The sequence below is a fragment of the Scyliorhinus canicula genome, chromosome 5 (genome assembly GCF_902713615.1).
Source record: "Scyliorhinus canicula chromosome 5, sScyCan1.1, whole genome shotgun sequence".
NCBI classification, from domain to species: Eukaryota; Metazoa; Chordata; class Chondrichthyes; order Carcharhiniformes; family Scyliorhinidae; genus Scyliorhinus; species Scyliorhinus canicula.
The window spans coordinates 159,216,426-159,235,796 of NC_052150.1; the positions used below are offsets into that span (position 1 = coordinate 159,216,426).

The window sequence follows — 19,371 nt, forward strand, 5'->3', positions numbered from 1 at the left end:
TGGCAGAATCTACTACTAAGGAGTCACTGCTTAAAAATAGGTGGTTGCCCATTCAGGACAGAGATGAGGAGACATTTTCAGAGGGTTGTGAACCTTTGGAACTCCCTTCCTCAAAAGACAGTGGCAGCAGTCTTTGAATATTTGTAGGAATAAGGTAGATAGATGCTTGAGAAATGAGGGGTGACGCTGGCAGGAATATCGAATTGATGTCACAACCAGATCAACAATCATCTTATTGAACGGCGTAGCAGGCTCGAAGAATCAAGTGGCCTACTGCTGTTTCTAATTCATATGTCAGTGTTCAAAGTTCTGCTATCTGTGTTCTTGCTCGCACCAAGCCCCAGTCACTTCTGAACCCTGTATTTGCTGACCTACATTGGCTCTCAGTCAAGCAATGCCTTGAATTTAAAATTTTCATCATTGTTTGTAAATCCCCCAGTCACCAAATCCCATGCCTATATTGCCTTCAGGCCCACAACCCTTCATGATATCTGCACTCCTTTAATTCTGGCTTCTTGAACACCTCCCATTGGTGACTGTGTCTTCAAAGGTGCTATCTGAATACAGATTTGCTATTGTTCAACTGCTGGGGATTAACTAGCAATCGTAAAGATCATTATTATTATCAAATCACTGAGCTTCCAAGAAAATATGACCTTTAATTCTATTTAAATATTTACTGAAAATTTTAACGGATTTTAAAAAATAATTACAAGTTTAAAGAACAATTTTACAAAAGTCTTGTTCGACCTGAATGATTGAACTTGAATGATTGAAAAATGCTAAATGATTCAATTAGCTATGAAAAGCATAATTACAAAATTATGCATAAATATAGTTTGTTAATTGGAAATAACCATTAGCTAGAATAAAAATTAAATACATCCCCTTCCTGTCTATTTTTCAGCCTTGCTCTCACCTCAGCCCTCTACATTAAAAGGTGCAAAACTTTGTATATGTTTTAAAATAAAGCTGCAGCTGAATATTTTATCCTGCTCACCAATCTTTTGATGCCTAAATTATAGCTTACTTCAGAAGTAATAAATATATAATTGGTTTTAATGAAGCAACTTCATTAGTAGGAGGCAACTTAAATTTTGCTGGATTTTACAGTACCATTTGAAATTAATTTAGACTTCTGAAAATTGCCTGAACTGATGTACAAAATGTAAATTCTCAATGTACAAAAATTCCATCGAAACATATAAAATTGCCATGCATTGACTCATTTTGCTGATTTGTATGTGCTGCCAATCACCTCCTATAGATACATTTTTCATTTCTAGATAAATATATGTTTCATTTTTAATCAGTAGCTTTGAAGATGATAATGCCACATACCTGCACCTTGCTAAGAAAAAGTTAGTTCATTGCAACACCACGTCAGGCTATTCATACAATTTACAGTGCAGAAGGAGGCTATTCAGCCCATCGAGTCTGCACCAGCCCTTGGACAAAGCACCCACCCAAGCCCACATCCCCACCCCATCCTCGCAACACCATCTAACGTTTCTGGACACCAAGGGCAATTTAGTGTATCCAGTTCATCTAACCTGCTCATTTTTGGGCTGTGGGAGGAAACCGGAGCACTCCGGAGGAAGCCCACGCAGACACAGGGAGAAAGTACAAAATCCACACAGTCAACCGAGGATGGAATTGAACCCAGGTCCCTGGAGCTGTGAGGCTGCGCTGCTATCCATTGAGCCACTGTGGTGGGATTCAAACCTGGGTCCCCAGAGCATTACCCGGAGTTTCTGGTTTACGAGTCCAGTGACAATCCCACTACGCCACCATCTCCTGACAGCTCAATTTCAGCATGTGTTTGAACAAAGCAGTGGACTTGGCATAGAAATCATCACCATACAAAATGACATGGAGCTGAAAGCTAGGTCAAGGGGCAAAAACTTTTGGCGACTTGTAGACAGATATTCTGAACACTTAAGCTGAAGGCCTACTTTGTTTCCACATACCTCGATAAGATGGCTTTTTCCCAGATGAAAATCATCAGTTCCAAGTATTGCATTAATTTCACTGCCCATCTAATGGACTGTATGAGACTGGCCATCTCAAACCACAACCAAGACTTCACAGCACTCACAGGTAGTGTGCAAGCACAGGTGTCACACTAAGGATAGGTGAATGTTATGCATACATTTTGGGGGGGGTTTCAGTAAAGTCAAATTTTTAAGAGTAAATCCTGTGCTGCATTTAAATTCTAAGTGATCTTGTGCTTAAAAAGGCTGGAGACCACTATGTTATAGCATAGCTTCCTATAAAGGCTTACAAGGCTCGAAAAGATAAATTAAACAGAATTTAATAAGTCAGCATAAAGTAAACGCCACAAAGTGGCTTACAGCTCAAAGGGCCCAGTTGGGACTACTGAACTGCCAGTCTGGGCTGACTTTTATGGGACGAATTTACGTGCCATGGTATTTGTCACATTTCAATATATTGTCGATTTCAACTTCAGATGCCAACAATATTAGTTGATGTTTGAATGATCCTTTAAACCAAACAATGTGATTTTTCCTAAGGGAGACAGCAGACAAGGATAGATTTGAATTGTTTTAACAGAGATCCAGCATAGACATGATGGGTATCTTCCTATTCTGTAAACCTTCATGGTTTCACGGTTGCAAATTATTCCAAAGGCAGACAGAAAGTATAAAATTTATTATGTAACTCAAGATGATTAGCCAAGAACATTAAGTAGATTTGTTTACTTTCCTACATTCAAATAGCTTCCTATATAACAGGTGCTATACTTCAAAAAGTACTTGATCGGCTGTAGTGTGTTTTGGGACATCTTGTGGTCATGAAATGTTAAACAGCTTTAAACATTATAAATTTAAAAAAAATTATAAACTTTGTAAAAATATATAAATTTAGAGTACACAATTCTTTTTTTTTCAATTAAGAGGCAATTTAGCGTGGTCAATTCACCTCCCTGCACGTTGTTTTTTGGGTTGTGGGGGTGAGTCCCACGCAGACACAGGGAGACTGCGCATACTCCACATGGATAATGGCCCAGGGCCGGGTTCATTATGAACATCTAGGTCCAATCTAAATTCTGATTCCCACATTTGTAATGTAAACCACATCTAAGCTTAATACACTGTAGTTACTCCACTTGTGACTCCACTTGTTCAGTTTATTTTGGAAACTGCCTAAACAAATTTGTCATACTGTAACTACACCCTCATATTCTTCAGCTGCAGCATTGTCACAAGTGGAGTAACTACAGTGTATTAAGCTTAGATGTGGTTTACATTACAATTGTGGGAATCAGAACTTAGATTGGAAATGTAAAACAGAGAGCAGAATGTAGGTCTTAAAATGCAGAATGAATTACATCTTAAGTTAATCATATGTTGCCGTTGTACTGGATGTTGGTGAGGCTGCACTTGTAGTATTGTGTTCAGTTTTGGTCATCTTGATATATAAAAGATGTTATTAAACTGGAGAGAATACAGAAGAGATTTACAAGCATGTTGCCAGGATTCATGAGTTATAGGGAGAGACTGGACAGGCTAGGGCATTTTTCCTTGGAGCGCAGGAGACTGAGGGGTGATCTTATAGAGGTGTATAAGATCATGAGACGCATGGCTAAGGTGAATTCACTCAGTCTTTTTCCCAGGATCGGGGAATCGAGAACTAGAGGGCATAGGTTTAAGTTAATCATAGAATTTACAGTGCTGAAGGAGGCCATTCGGCCCATCGAGTCCGCACCGGCCCTTGGAGAGAGCACCCTACCCAAGCCCACACATCCTCCCTATCCCGCAACCCAGTAACCCCACTTAACCTTTGTAGACACCAAAGGCAATTTAGCATAGCCAATCCACCTAGCCCGCACATCTTTGGACTGTGGGAGGAAACCGGAGCACCCTGAGGAAACCCACATAGACACGGGGAGAACGTGCAGACTCCGCACAGACAGTGACCCAAGCCGAGAATCGAACCTAGGACCCTGGAGCTGTGAAGCAACTGTGCTAACCACTATGCTAGCCGTTAAGAGGGGAAAGAACTAATGAGAACCTGAGGAGCAACTTTTTTTTTTTACACAGAGGGTGGTACATATGTAGAATGAGCTGCCGGAGGAAGTGGTTGAGACAGGGACATTGACAACATTTAAATGGCAATTGGACAGATACATGGATAGAAAGGTTCAGAGGGATATGGGAAATATGCAGACAAATGGGGTTAGCCTAGATGGGCTTTTTGGTTGGCATGGACCAGTTTGGGCCAAAGTGCCTGTCTCCATGCCATAGATTCCAGGGTTATGATTTTCTAATTCCTATGCTATGACCCCACTTCACCTGAAGATAACTCTTGGTTTTGACTTTTCATTTGTAACATCATGGTAGACTGACTAACTGTAAGAAATAGTATTAGCATTTTCTTTTAAGTGCTATGCTAAAATCAAGCAAATACTGCACAATATATTTTAATAAGCTGCAAAAATTCACAGTATAATTGGCCCACTGATTCTTTTACACTGCTGTGAAAAATCGATAGGAGAGAAAAAAGTGCAGGGATCGATGAGAAATGGGGCCGACTGGATTGCTCCATGGAGTCTGCACAATGGGCCGAATAGTCTCCTTCTGTGGCAATAAATAACTGTGAATTCTATTAGTCAAAATGTTAAATAGGCAAACATCTTGCAAATATTAATATGTATAAACCATATAAAATGTCCAACAGTCCATCTTGGACTTGATTCTGACCTTTGATTAGACAAAAATTGATTTGCAGTTAAAAATCAATGAAGAAAACTGCTTCTAAATGTAACTGTTTTCAGTTCTCCTGCAGCTGCAGAATATCACTTAAGTACCACAAAATGGATAAAACTGAATTAAACACAAGCCGTGGTCTTTTAAGAGACACAAATGTGGGTAAACCTGTGCACAGTAAACCTGTACATAGTTCCACATTTTTGCATGGATGAAACTACCTAAATTCTTCAGTATTCTAATAGTTTCTAAACTATGTTGACAACTGGAAGCAGCTCAATTCAATACTGTAGCTCAAACAATTCTGAAATATAGCAAGTAATAAAAGAGCATTTTAAAAAATAAACTGTTTGAGTGTTTTCAGGATCAATTTGGATTGTTAAATATCTTTGCTCTGTATTTTGATTCTGGTTTAACCTGTAATGCCCAGTTAGACAGCTCTATCAACATTAGTTACACCCTTCTTTGGAATGCAAGGCTCTGAAGGGAGGTGATAATCCCTACTTTATGCAAGACTAAATAATTTTCATGCTGCAGTAGCCTAACATCAAAGCCACCATGGTCACCTGTTATACCAAATGATAGTGCTAGAAAGAAATCTTTCAATACAAATGTATTCAGTTTCTCTATCTAATGTATAATTTATATATTCCATTCAGAAAGGAAACCTGCTTTACTCTTACTATGTAACACGTACTGCTGAATTTCTAATTAGGTACGTTTATCCCTCAAAAGGCTTTCCAGAATTTTGAAACTCTCAGGTCAATTAGAAGATCATGATTGTCACAATGTTTCCATTTCTACAAGAAATGTTGTGAAGTCTATTAACTTAACCAGGTGCAACGTTTAAAATTTGGTTAAAAAAAAGTGCTTCTGTTTTATTATGCGAACGCAGAATAAATTGAAAAAGAGATGTTCACAGTAGAGGTTTTGTTTTCGGCTTCAGTGGAGTACTCTGCCTTTTATGGATAGCCAAAGGAACATGTTGTTTGAATTCAGTTGGGGTGTACGGTCTACATCGCACTGGCATTGAAATTCAAACACAATGCCACTCAATTGTATGGCATGAACTGACAGTAGCATCTTTAACCAGCAGAGTACAGACTATACTGCTCAGCTCTTGGAAAATCCAAAATAAAATGTCTGAATGTATATCGCTTCAAGTGCAGGACAAAATGCTTCAGCAACATGTCTCTTTTTCCACCAATATTCAATTTCTGTACTACCAAGTGAACATTTTCTATGTTCTAATAATAAAACACAACATTCAACATTTCACAAATTTAAATCTCATTGAAAGTATAAGAAACTTTGTGATGTTTATAGAAACTGTACCATTGTTACAATCACAACTTTCTAATTTACCCTAGATTTCAAAAATTCAGGGATATTGCCCATAACTTTTAAACAGTTTCAAGTTCCAATTGTTCACTAGTTCAAAATATCTTTTAAGGGATAAAACTCATCTAACTAAAAATTCAGTGGTACATTTTATACAGCAACATGCTGATGGATATGATTAAGCAATCGGACAGCACTTGCTGAATAATCCTGAGTGTGCTAATATAGTTACACTAACAACCAAAGATATTCAGTCAAATTTGTAATGTGGCTCATTGACCCTTTCTAGAAATAACATACATTGATACGCAGGGATGTTTCTGCAAACTAAAGGAACATGATCAGGTCTTGCAACTGGTTTTAGATTACGGAGAAGCATGGAGAGTGTATAGTTCTCCATTATTTTCTCCATAGCAATGACTCAGTCAGAGTCAAATTGCCAACCAATCACCACCCGTTTTCTCCACTAATTTAAATTTGGCATTCTTACATTTGTCCAGATTCGTGCAAGACCAAAGCTTCGGCAACATGTCTCTTTACAACAATAAACAAAATGTTATCTCAAGTGTGTGAGTCTGATAATCCAATATCATCTTTTCAATTACATTAATCATTCGGAAATTTTAGCTCATTTTTATACAAAGCAATACCAGAAAATAATCATTAGAATATCTGTTCCAAATAAACACCAGCAAGTTCATGAACATCATAGTTTAATAACATTCACTTGTGATATGAATATACAAAAGAATTATGATCTGGAAATTACATTATGCAATATTAACATGTAATATGTTGAGATTATATCCCTTCATCTTCTATTTCCTGAAGGTATTCAAATGGTTTTAAAATAAATATGTTTTAGTTAAAATAGTGTGCAAAAGAATGTAATTCACACTGGTTCACAAATGTTTAATACTTGTGCGCATGAATAGGCTTGAACTTGCTTGAAGTGAGAGTGAAAGATTTTTAAACAAATTTAGCGTACCCAATTCTTTTTTTGCAATTAAGGAGCAATTTAGCATGGCCAATTCACCTACCCTGCACACCTTTTGGGGATGTGGAGGTGAGGCACAGGCATACAAGGGGAGAATGTGCGAATTCCAAATGGAGATAGACCCAGAGCCAGGATCGCACCTGGGTCCTTGGCATCATGAGGCAGCAGTGCTAACCACTGCGCCATCGTTCCACTCAAAAGTGGGAGTGAAATATCTAAGTCTGTACTAGTTGGGAGTTTAGAAGGATGAAGAGGGGATCTTATTGAAACTTACAGGATACTGCGAGACCTGGATAGAGTGGATGTGGGAATGATGTTTCCACTTGTAGGAAAAACTAGAACCAGAGGACACAATCTCAGACTAAAGGGACAATCCTTTAAAACAGAGGTGAGGAGGAATATCTTCAGCCAGAGGGTGGTGAATCTGTGGAACTCTTTGCCGGAAAAGGCTGTGGAGGCCAAATCACAGTGTCTTTTAGACAGAGATAGATAGGTTCTTGATTAATAAGAGGATCAGTGGCTATGGGGAGAAGGCAGGAGAATGGGGATGAGAAAAATATCAGCCATGATTGAATGGCGGAGCAGAGGATGGGTCGAGTGGCCTAATTCTGCTCCTATATCTCAAGGTCTTATTTAATCTCAATAGGGATGGGAATTTATTCTGAGCAGGGAAACTGAGCTTGTGCTTAGTGGAGTGAATAATCCAGTTTGTGCTTTTCTTTGGTTAACATACACTACTTCCACTAACTCATCCAGAAGTAACTTTGTATCTTCCCTCTCAGCCAGATGGATGACATAGTCAGTCATTGGTTTTAACCTACAAGCTATTTTTAAGTAACCTGCTAAGGCCAGTTTTACATTTTCATTCAAAATAATATAATTTGTTATGACACGGTTATCACTGTAGCTCGGGCCAAAACAGCTGGGGTTGGGAAGGCTAAAGAAAAACTTCCCTACATGGGAACAAAAAGGTTATAAGAGCTAGAGCCTACTCTCTAACCCAGGGGTGGGCAAACTTTTCCGTGCAAGGGCCACATTCAGAAATTCACAATTTTAAAGGGCCGCATAGTATATTAAGTAAAATAATTACTTCACCCGGTTATGATTCTGGGCGCCTCATATAGAACATAGAACATTACAGCACAGAACAGGCCCTTCGGCCCTCGATGTTGTGCTGAGCAATGATCACCCTACTCAAGTCAACGTATCCACCCTATACCAGTAAATAACCCAACCTTAAAAAAAAATAACATTTAAAAAAAAAAAAATTATCCCTGGTGGGCCGCATAAAGACCTTTGGCGGGCCGTAGTTTGCCCACCCCTGCTCTAACCTGATTGATAGAAAACAAATCTTGCAAATTAAGTTGTCATCGTGCCTCCAAGCACAGTGTAAACTTACGTGCAGTGAAGGGGTGGCAAATAATTAGGTTAGGTGATTTGGCCATGATAAATTGCCCTCAAGTGACCAAAAAGGTTAGGACGGATTATTGGGTATGGGGGATAGGGTGGAAGTGAGAGCGTAAGTGGGTTGGTGCAGACCCGATGAGCCAAATGGTCTCCTTCTGCACTGTATATTCTATGTTAACTTATTGTTTGCAGACAGTTAAATTCGGGTAGCAAGATGACAAATATAGAATGAGAATGATGGTTACAGATTGCGAAGCATCCACATTTCCCAATGTAAGTAAACCATGGATATTAAATCGATTGAAGGGCTAGCTAATAACTGTTCACTTAAATTTGGAACTAAGACAATGTGTGCATTCAATCACCATGACAGAGACTAGGGCACTTGATTTAAACTACACTTCAATGTAATACCATGGGAGTGCTGCACAGTTTTAGGTTTTTTTTTGGACAAGGTATTCAACATTTGCCCTCCCAGCTGGATGCAAAAGGTCCCATGACACTATTTAAAGAATTGAGTTTCTTATAATAATAATCTTTATTGTCACAAGTAGGATTACATGAACACAGCAATGAAGTTACTGTGAAAAGCCCCTAGTCGCCACATTTCGGTGCCTGTTCGGGTACACGGAGGGAGAATTCAGAATGTCCAAATTACCAAACGGCACGTCTTTCGGAACTTGTGGGAGGAAACCGGAGCACCTGGAGGAAACCCACGCAGACACGGGGAGAATGTGCAGACTCCGCATAGACAGTGACCCAAGCCGGATTTGAACCTGGGACCCTGGCGCTGAGAAGCAATAGTGCTAACCACTGTGCTACCGTGCCACCCACAGCGGCCTGGCCAAAATTTATTTCTCAGCGCCGTGGCTAAAATATATTGCTCAATCTCCACCACAACTACAGATTATCTAGTAGTTTATCTCATTGATGTTTTTTTGGGAGTCTTGCTATGTGTAAATAAGCGACTACTGATCTCTACGTTACAACAGTGGCAGTTCATGAAACTTTTAAGATATCTTGCGGTTGCGATAGCTGCTGTATAAATGCAAGTTCTTCCTTTACCTACAAGTTAAATACCTGCTGTAATATCAATGCTTAATCTTGTAAGAATATTAGCTGTGTTAATTTAGATTTTAATTAAATGAGTAATAGTGACAATACAAAAGCAAAACATTGCACATGTTCGAAATCGGAAATAAGAACCAGAAAATGCAGGAACTACTCAGCAGGTCCTAATTGTGGAGACAGAAACAAAGTTAATGTTTCTTTGTTTTTATTCGTTCATACGAGTTGGGCGTCGCTGGCTAGGTCAGCATTCATTGCCCATTCCCGAGGGCATTTAAGAGTCAACCACACTGCTGTGGATCTGGAGACACATGTAGGCCAGATCAGGTAAGGATGACATTTTCCTTCCCTAAAGGACTTAATGAACCAGATGGGTTTTTATGACAATCAACAATGGTTTCATGGTCACCGTTAGATTTTTAATTCCAGATTTATAGGTCAGGTTAATGACCATTTTCAGATGTTACATCTGTATTCCATTTGTCTATGATAACATTAGCAAGTAGTGAGCTCATTTTACTTAGGTCGTTCTGCATTTCAATGGTAATTTGCTGAGGGAGTAGCTATTACATTTACTTTGCACTCTCAATGGACGAGTTTGGGGGAGTTAACTTGAGATCTTATAAGCTATAAATAGTGTGTGATGGGGAGAAAGAGAAAAGACTCATCCAATACCTGTAGCATATTTAGACAATATATCTGGAAGGATATAAATCATTTAAATCATTACTAATGTTTTAAAATAATATACGTAATTTTTTTTGAAGACACTCCAAGTACACAACCTGAAATACACAACCTAATTCAAACTGTCAACAAATATATATACACAAATAGTAATTTTGACCGTAAAACTTTTAAGTCCACAATTAACATACCTTCTGCTTTATGAAGCTCCAATGCCAGCTGCTCCCTAGCCGTCAGCTCTTCCTTAACTCTTTCAAGGAGTTCTGTTTGGCGTTTACGTAAATCAGTAATCTCGGTTTTCTTTCGGACAGACTCTCGCACAAGTTCTGTCTGAGTAATCCTGGCATGATCAAGCTACACACAAAACACATTACACAAATCAATTTGGTCAACTATTTATCAGTTCTTAATAAATTATTTACATATATTATGAAACTAAGAAATTAAGTGCATGTATTAAATAGTGCAATGAACATGTTTAGGTTTTGTGCCTACACATGAAACATGTTTTGAATGGAGATAATGGTTAGTTAGAAGCTACAGTGTATTCACTGAAGGAGGCAATACAAGCCTTTCCTATCCCACCTTTTTATTACTCTTCTGATTAATAGAAGACACTCAAGACAAATTGCAATCAATAAAGTTCACTGTATTAGAGGCTACCTTATCCTAAAGATTCTTAACAAATAATTCAATTCCTCTCCATTTATCTGATATATATAAGCTTAATGGGTAAATAATTGAAGTCATATAACATAGCTGGCTGAAGGCTTGAGGTATTAAACAAGGTGACCATGGCAACTGATACATTCTGGAGCAGGATCGGAGGGAATATGGGTAAGGATGCCAGATCACTTCCTTCACTGACAGGTCCTGACTCATGGCAGAACGACCAAAGCACAAAACTGGGTGCTAAGACCTTGGCTGAACCGATCCTATATCAATTTTGATTCCTAAATGTTATGAATATGATGCAATTTGTGCCCATTAGATTGTTAAAATGAAAGCATATTTATAGTTTGGTGTATAATTGAGTAGACTCTTAGGAGAAGATAAATGTTCGAATGCTATTCTTCCCATCACTGTTGGGGTTTCATTGTTCACAGGTGTATTTACATTCATGCTTTCCATGGATTTGTGATGCATAAGCTAGAATGTATAATTCACAAGTCTTTGATTCTGGAGCCCAGCATCTGCACTCTTCTTTCCGTAGCTAATTATTATGACAATTTACACTATAAATTATCTATTCTTTGCCCTCAAAGTATGAAATGTATTTACTGCAATAAAACTTAGGGTAGTTTTCAAATACTATTTCTCTAATTCAATTTAAGAAAGGGAAATACAATATAAATAATACTGAACTTTGTGTATGCTTAATAGTGACTTCCGGTGGCCGCCATGGAATGAATGGTCGCACATTTAGTGGCTTCTGCTCAAGGTGGAGTTTTTAGGTCTTTTCCTGCCTGAAGGAATGTAGTATTTGAGGGTAAATAGTGCAGTAGTGCCCAGGGATGGTAATGCTCCTCTGGTGTTGCTGGTGGATGGATCAGCGGACAAGGAGCGCCACGAGAAAGAAAGAGCAGTTGGAGCAGGAGACTTTTCGTGGTGCACCACAGGTAAAGATGGCAGATGGCAAGGGGCCAGTGGTCGACAGGGCAGCTAGTGGAATTCTTGAATAACAAGTTCTAGCAGCAGAGAAAAGAACCTTGGAAGACCTGGCCAAGGTAGTGGAACAGTTGAGATCTGGGGTTGAGTGAAACGAGCAGAGGCTGGAGTCCCAGGGCCACGCGACTCAGAAAAAGGAGGTGCTGAGAAAGCATGAGGAGCAGTTGGCCTAGTTGGCAGCGGAGCTGGGAGTGATGCGGGAAAGTCAGAAGAGGCTGAGGGAGAAGGTAGAGGATCTGGAGAACCACTCCAGGAGGCAAAATGTGAGGATTGGTGAGTTGCCTGAGGCATTGAAGGTGTGGAGGCCGCTGTATATGTGGCGAAATAACTGATGCATGTAGAAATGGTACAGCAGTTATCATGGGGGATTTTAATCTACATGTCGATTGGTTTAACCAGGTCGGTCAAGGCAACCTTGAGGAGGAGTTTATAGAATGTATCCGCAATAGTTTCCTAGAACAGTATGTAATGGAACCTACGAGGGAACAAGCGGTCCTAGATCTTGTCCTGTGTAATGAGACAGGATTGATTCATGATCTCATAGTTAGGGATCCTCTCGGAAGGAGTGATCACAATATGGTGGAATTTAAAATACAGATGGAGGGTGAGAAAGTAAAATCAAATACTAGTGTTTTGTGTTTAAACAAAGGAGATTACAAGGGGATGAGAGAAGAACTAGCTAAGGTAGACTGGGAGCTAAGACTTTATGGTGGGACAGTTGAGGAACAGTGGAGAACCTTCCAAAAGGTTTATACCAACAAAAAGGAAGGACGGAAGAAAGAGGGAAAATCGACCGTGGATATCTAAGGAAATAAGGGAGATTATCAAACTGAAGGAAAAAGCATATAAAGTGGCAAAGATTGCTGGGAGATTAGAGGACTGGGAAATCTTTAGGGGGCAACAGAAAGCTACTAAAAAAGCTATAAAGAAGAGTAAGATAGAGTATGAGAGTAAACTTGCTCAGAATATAAAAACAGAGAGTAAAAGTTTTTACAAATATATAAGACAAAAAAGAGTGGCTAAGGTAAATATTGGTCCTTTAGAGGATGAGAAGGGAGTTTTAATAATGGGAGATGAGGAAATGGCTGAGGAACTGAACAGGTTTTTTGGGTCGGTCTTTACAGTGGAAGACACAAATAACATGCCAGCGACTGATAGAAATGAGGCTATGACAGGTGAGGACCTTGAGAGGATTGTTATCACTAAGGAGGGAGTGATGGGCAAGCTAATGGGGCTAAAGGTAGACAAGTCTCCTGGCCCTGATGGAATGCATCCCAGAGTGCTAAAAGAGATGGCTAGGGAAATTGCAGATGCACTAGTGATAATTTACCAAAATTCACTAGACTCTGGGGTGGTCCCGGTGGATTGGAAATTAGCAAACGTGACGCCACTGTTTAAAAAAGGAGGTAGGCAGAAAGCAGGAAATTATAGGCCAGTGAGCTTAACTTCGGTAGTAGGGAAGATGCTGGAATCTATCATCAAGGAAGAAATTGCGAGGCATCTGGATAGAAATTGTCCCATTGGGCAGACGCAGCATGGGTTCGTAAAAGGCAGGTCATGCCTAACTAATTTAGTGGAATTTTTTGAGGACATTACCAGTGCAGTAGATAACGGGGAGCCGATGGATGTGGTATATCTGGATTTCCAGAAAGCCTTTGACAAGGTGCCACACAAAAGGTTGCTGCATAAGATAAAGATGCATGGCATTAAGGGTGGAGTAGTAGCATGGATAGAGGATTGGTTAATTAATAGAAAGCAAAGAGTTGGGATAAATGGGTGTTTCTCTGGTTGGCAATCAGTAGCTAGTGGTGTCCCTCAGGGATCCGTGTTGGGCCCACAGTTGTTCACAATTTACATAGATGATTTGGAGTTGGGGACCAAGGGCAATGTGTCCAAGTTTGCAGATGACACTAAGATGAGTGGTAAAGCGAAAAGTGCAGAGGATACTGGAAGTGTGCAGAGGGATTTGGATAGGTTAAGTGAATGGGCTCGGGTCTGGCAGATGGAATACAATGTTGACAAATGTGAGGTTATCCATTTTGGTAGGAATAACAGCAAAAGGGATTATTATTTAAACGATAAAATATTAAAGCATGCCGCTGTTCAGAGAGACTTGGGTGTGCTAGTGCATGAGTCACAGAAGGTTGGTTTACAAGTGCAACAGGTGATTAAGAAGGCAAATGGAATTTTGTCCTTCATTGCTAGAGGGATGGAGTTTAAGACTAGGGAGGTTATGTTGCAATTGTATAAGGTGTTAGTGCGGCCACACCTGGAGTATTGTGTTCAGTTTTGGTCTCCTTACTTGAGAAAGGACGTACTGGCGCTGGAGGGTGTGCAGAGGAGATTCACTAGGTTAATCCCAGAGCTGAAGGGGTTGGATTATGAGGAGAGGTTGAGTAGACTGGGACTGTACTCGTTGGAATTTAGAAGGATGAGGGGGGATCTTATAGAAACATTTAAAATTATGAAGGGAATAGATAGGATAGATGCGGGCAGGTTGTTTCCACTGGCGGGTGACAGCAGAACTAGGGGACATAGCCTCAAAATAAGGGGAAGTAGATTTAGGACTGAGTTTAGGAGGAACTTCTTCACCCAAAGGGTTGTGAATCTATGGAATTCCTTGCCCAGTGAAGCAGTTGAGGCTCCTTCATTAAATGTTTTTAAGATAAAGATAGATCGTTTTTTGAAGAATAAAGGGATTAAGGGTTATGGTGTTCGGGCCGGAAAGTGGAGCTGAGTCCACAAAAGATCAGCCATGATCTAATTGAATGGCGGAGCAGGCTCGAGGGGCCAGATGGCCTACTCCTGATCCTAGTTCTTATGTTCTTATTTTCTTATGAATATGCTGGAGTTGATGGGGGAAGGGGACCTTTGATCGGCCTCTCGAGGTGAACCGTGTGCACAGGCCGCTGACAAGGCCGCAGATGGGCGAACCACCAAGGGCGACGCAGCTGCATCACTTTTTGGATAAGGAAAGGATCTTACGATGGGTGAGGCAGACCAAGAAATGCACCTGGGAAGGGACTGAGCTGCATGTCTACCAAGGTCTGGGTGCAGAGTTTACGGAAAGGAGGGCCGGGTTCAACCTGATAAAGGCTGCCCTCTCTGAGAATGGGGTGAAGTTTGGAGTATTATACCCGGCCCGTCTGCGGGTGATGTTCCAGAAACAGGAGCTCTATTTCACCACGCCAGAAGGAGCGACAGATTTTATGAGGGACATTGGACTGGCAAAAGTGTGAGGACATTGAACTTTGGAGGAGATTTGTGTGCTTTTTATAGTGTCTGGGAGTGGGTATTCCGGGGCAGGTCTTGGCAGGAGAGCAGAGATGGTGAATGGGCTTTTGTTATCCTTTGCGTGTTGGCGTTGAGGGGAAAGGGAGACCCCCCCAACCCCCGATCGGGCCGGTCATGTGGAACGCAAGGATGTTGAATGGGTCGGTTAAACAGTCGCGTGTATTCATATATCTGAGTTTGAAGACGGACGTGGCATTTTTGCAGGAGACACACCTTAAATTGCAGGATCAGACGAGGCTGAGAAAGAGATGGGTGGGGCAGGTGTTTCAGTCGGGGGCTGGACCTGAAGACAAGGGGGGTGGCGGTGTTGGGAAATAAAAGGGTTGCATTTGAGGTGGGGTGCATTGTGGCCGATCCAGGGGATTAGTATGTGATGGTCAGTGGGAAGTTGGAGGGGATACCGGGGGTCTGATAAATGTTTATGCCCTGAATCGAGATGACGTGGATTTTATAAGGCGGATTTTGGGGAAGATTTCAGACCTGGACTCGCATTGGTTAATTATGGAGGCGATTTTTTAAATAGGTCATATACCGAGCCTGGACCCGTTCAGTCCCAGGGTGGTGAGAGCTGAGGGGGTTCATGGAGAGCATGGGGGGGGCAGACGATGGACCAGTGGATGGCGAAGGAGTTTTCATACTTCTCCCATGTGCACCGGGTGTACTCCCGGATTGACTTTTTTGCGATGAACATGGTGCTGCTGGCAGGTGCGGCAAACTTGGAGTATTCTGCGATTGTGGTTTCTGACCACGTGCCGCATTGGGTGGATTTGCGGGTGGCTCGGGCAGAGACTCAATGGCCGCAGTGGAGGCTAGACGTGGGGTTGTTGACAGATGAAGAGGTGTGAGAGTGGGTGAGGGCTGCCATTCAGGGCTATGTGGAGTTGAACTACACGGGAAGGTCACAGCTGCCACATCTGTCACTCAAGACTGTAGTTACAGGTGGGTTTATTTTGATTCGGGCGCACAGGGAGAATGCGGAGTGGGAGGAGAGGGAAAGGTTTTTGAGGGTGGATAGGTGATATATGGAGGCACCAGAGGCAGGGTTGTTGAGGAGAGGCAGAGTCTGTATATGGAGTTTGGGCTAGTCTCTACAGATGGGTTTTGTGAAAGGAAGGCAATTGTCGTCGAATGTGCAGAGGCTACTCAATGTAATTTTGATGCCTTCGGAGGGGCAGGAGCTAGAGGTAGTGGTGGTGATGGATGCGAAGAAGGCTTTTGATCGGGCAGAGTGGGAATATTTGTTGGAGGTTCTGGGGCAGTTCGGACAGGGGTTATGGATTGGGTCTGGCTGCTATATAAGGCGCCGGGTGCAAGTGTGGGACAAACTGTTCGAGTTTGGGGTACTTTGGGCTACACCATGGGATGAGGCACGGGTATCCGTTCTCCCCTTTGCTTTTCTCCTTGCCGATATAGAGCTGTTGGTAATGGCACTTAGGGCGTTGAGGTATTGAGTGGGGGGGAGGGAACATAGGGTATCACTGTATGCGGACGACCTGTTATTACATATCTCGGATGCAGGGTGTAGCATTGGGGGTTACTATTGAATTCTGGGGGAGTACAGGCGGGTGCAGACAGTGAAAATGACGGTGTTGCCTAGGTTTTGGTTTGTGTTTCAGAACCTCCCTATCTTCGTCCCCAAGTCATTGTTTAGGAAGGTCAATGGGCTGATCTCCGGGTAAGTGTGGGCAGGTGGGCAGGGAAGGCCCAGCGGGTGCGAGCGACTTTTTTGAAGTGAGGGGGGGTTGCCGAATATGCTAAATTATTGCATGGCAAATAGTGCGCAAGTGGGCTGTGAAGGTGGCCAGTCTGGGGCGGGTCGAGGCGGCGTTGTGTATGCGAACGAGTTTGAGGGCTTTGCTTTGATGCCTTTACCGTTCTCACTGGCCAGGTACTCCACGAGCCCAGTGATGGTGTCGACCCCAAGGGTGTGGGGACAGCATTTGGTGGAGGGTGATCTGCAACAACCATAGGTTTACACCGCCGGGGCTGGATGCAAGGTTTATGGGGTGGCGACAGGCATGGACTGAGCGCTTTAGGGAGCTCTTTATAGTGGGAAAATTTGCAGGGCTGGAGGACTTGTAGGAGTGTATGAGTCGCCCAAGGGGAATTGCTTTAGGTACCTGCAGATTCGGAATTTCGTGAGGAGAGATGTGCGCTGTTCTTTCTTGTGCTGCCTCCCATGGGGTGCAGGACAATTTGCTGTCAAAAGATGAAATAGGTGAGAAGGTGTTGGATATGTATAAGGAATTGATGGAGTGCGAGGGATCCCTGGTGGGGGATATTAAGCATAAATGGGAGGAGGAGCTGGGAGGGGAGGTGAGGCCGGACATGGGTGGAGGCCTTGTGGAGAGTGAACATGTCGTGTGAGGTGAAGCCTCATCCAGTTTAAGGTGGTGCATAGGGCTCATATGACGGTGGCAAGAATGAGTAGTTTGTTTGCGGGGTAGAGGATAGATGCGGGCAGTGCATAGGGTGCCTGCAAATCACATCCAAATGTTCTGAGCGGGTCCAAGACTGAGGGGGTTCTGGCAGGGGTTTATGGCCATGATGTCCAAGGTGTGGGGGTTGTTCCGAGTCCAGAGGTGGTGAAATTTGGGTGCTGGAAGACCAGGGAGTCCAGGTGGTGATAGACACCGAAGTTTTGGCCTTTGCCTGGAGACAGATTTTGCAAAGGTGGCGGGACTCAGAGCTGCCGAAAGCGGGAGTGTGGATGAGTGATCTGGCAGAATTCTTCAGGCTGGAGAAGATCAAGAGGGTTACAGAAGGGTTCACCCACGGGTGGAAACCATTTATCGATTAAAAAAAAAATAGTTTTGAGGCATTAGCAAATTGAGGGGGGGGGGGGGGGGGAAGAGAAAAGAGATAAGGGGGTTAAAATGGGGAAGGCAGGATGTGGTCGGGGTGTTAGTATCGGGGGGTCGCGATTGTTTATCGAGTTTGTGTATTGTTCTTCTGATATTTTGTGTATATATGTGAAAATGACTTGAATAAAACCATTAAATAAAAAACATATAATTAATGGAAATTTTAAAACTTAAGCTTATGGTCTACCCAATTTGTATTTCCAAAGAATCAACATTTAAATGCTTTCAAAATGGTAGATTGAATAATGAATGAAGACTACCCCAAATTACATATTAAATATTTTTTTTAATGTTCGGACTTTTAAGAACTAAAAATCAGGAGTAGTTCATATGATCCCTAGATCCTGCTCCACCATTCTGTGCGATTATGGTAATCTACTGTCTCAACTCCACTTTTCCACCTATTCCCCATATCCCTTGTTTCAAGAAGATGCCAAAAATCTATCTCAGCCTTGAATATGTTAAATATGAGCATTCACAACCCTCTGGGGTACAGAATTCCAAAGGTTTGCAGCCCGCAGTGAAATAAACATTTTTTTTACCTCAGTCCTAAACGATTAACCCCTTATCTTGAGACTGTGCACCTGCCTTCTAGATCCTCCAGCCAATGCCCAAGCCTGACAAACCTTGCATGTTTCAATGAGATCATCTCACTCTTCGCAACGTTCAAAAGCATGTGAACAATTTACTCAGCTCATTGCAGGACAGCCCTCTCATCCCAGGAACTTAGATATTGAAAACAAAACTGCACAGCATTCTAGGTGCGGCCTGACCAAAACCCTGCACAATTGCAACAGGACTTCCTTATCCTGCTTCTCTAATCCCCTTGCAATAAAGGTAAACCTGTTATGTGCCCAATTGCTTGCTGAACCTGCATGCTAATTTTGTGTTTCTTGTTTGAGTGTACTCAAATCTATCTAAATATCAACAATTACAAGTTCTCTTTTCGGGACTGTTATCTGTTTACTTGGGTGTTTTATCACATCATGTTGGGATTTTTATTATTTCACTGGTTACGGGTTTGGGTGGGGTTCGCGGCCCTGTTGGGTCATGTGCCTGTCTTCCCGCGTTTTGGGTCGGGATCGGGGGCACGGGCCTCTTTCCCGCGCTGGAGAAGCAGGGGGCGGGGTCGGCATTGGGGGAATGGTTGGGGGACACTGGGGAGGGTAATTGGGGTGGAGGGAGCAGCCAGGGTCAGCAGGAGTCGGCTGACTTACGGAAGTACAATGACCAGTGTTACGCAGCTAGGGGGGGCCTAGCTGGGGGGGGGGGGGGGGGGGTACCGGGTTGCTGCTGGGATGGCCAAGAAGGAGCT

At 42.2% G+C, this 19,371-nt stretch overlaps 1 protein-coding gene across 13 annotated transcripts in view; it reads right to left on the reverse strand.

Annotated features, from left to right (window-relative positions):
- The window catches only part of akap9 (A kinase (PRKA) anchor protein 9), a 332,810-nt gene that overhangs the window by 121,887 nt on the left and 191,552 nt on the right, over positions 1-19,371 (reverse strand). For all 13 annotated transcript variants that reach the window (XR_005460747.1, XR_005460749.1, XR_005460744.1 and 10 more), the window contains one exon: positions 10,422-10,584. Coding sequence is in view for 1 of the 13 variants with exons in the window: in XM_038797918.1 (XP_038653846.1) it covers positions 10,422-10,584 (163 nt within the window). In the remaining 12 variants the exon portion in view is untranslated. The remainder of the gene's footprint in view (positions 1-10,421; positions 10,585-19,371) is intronic.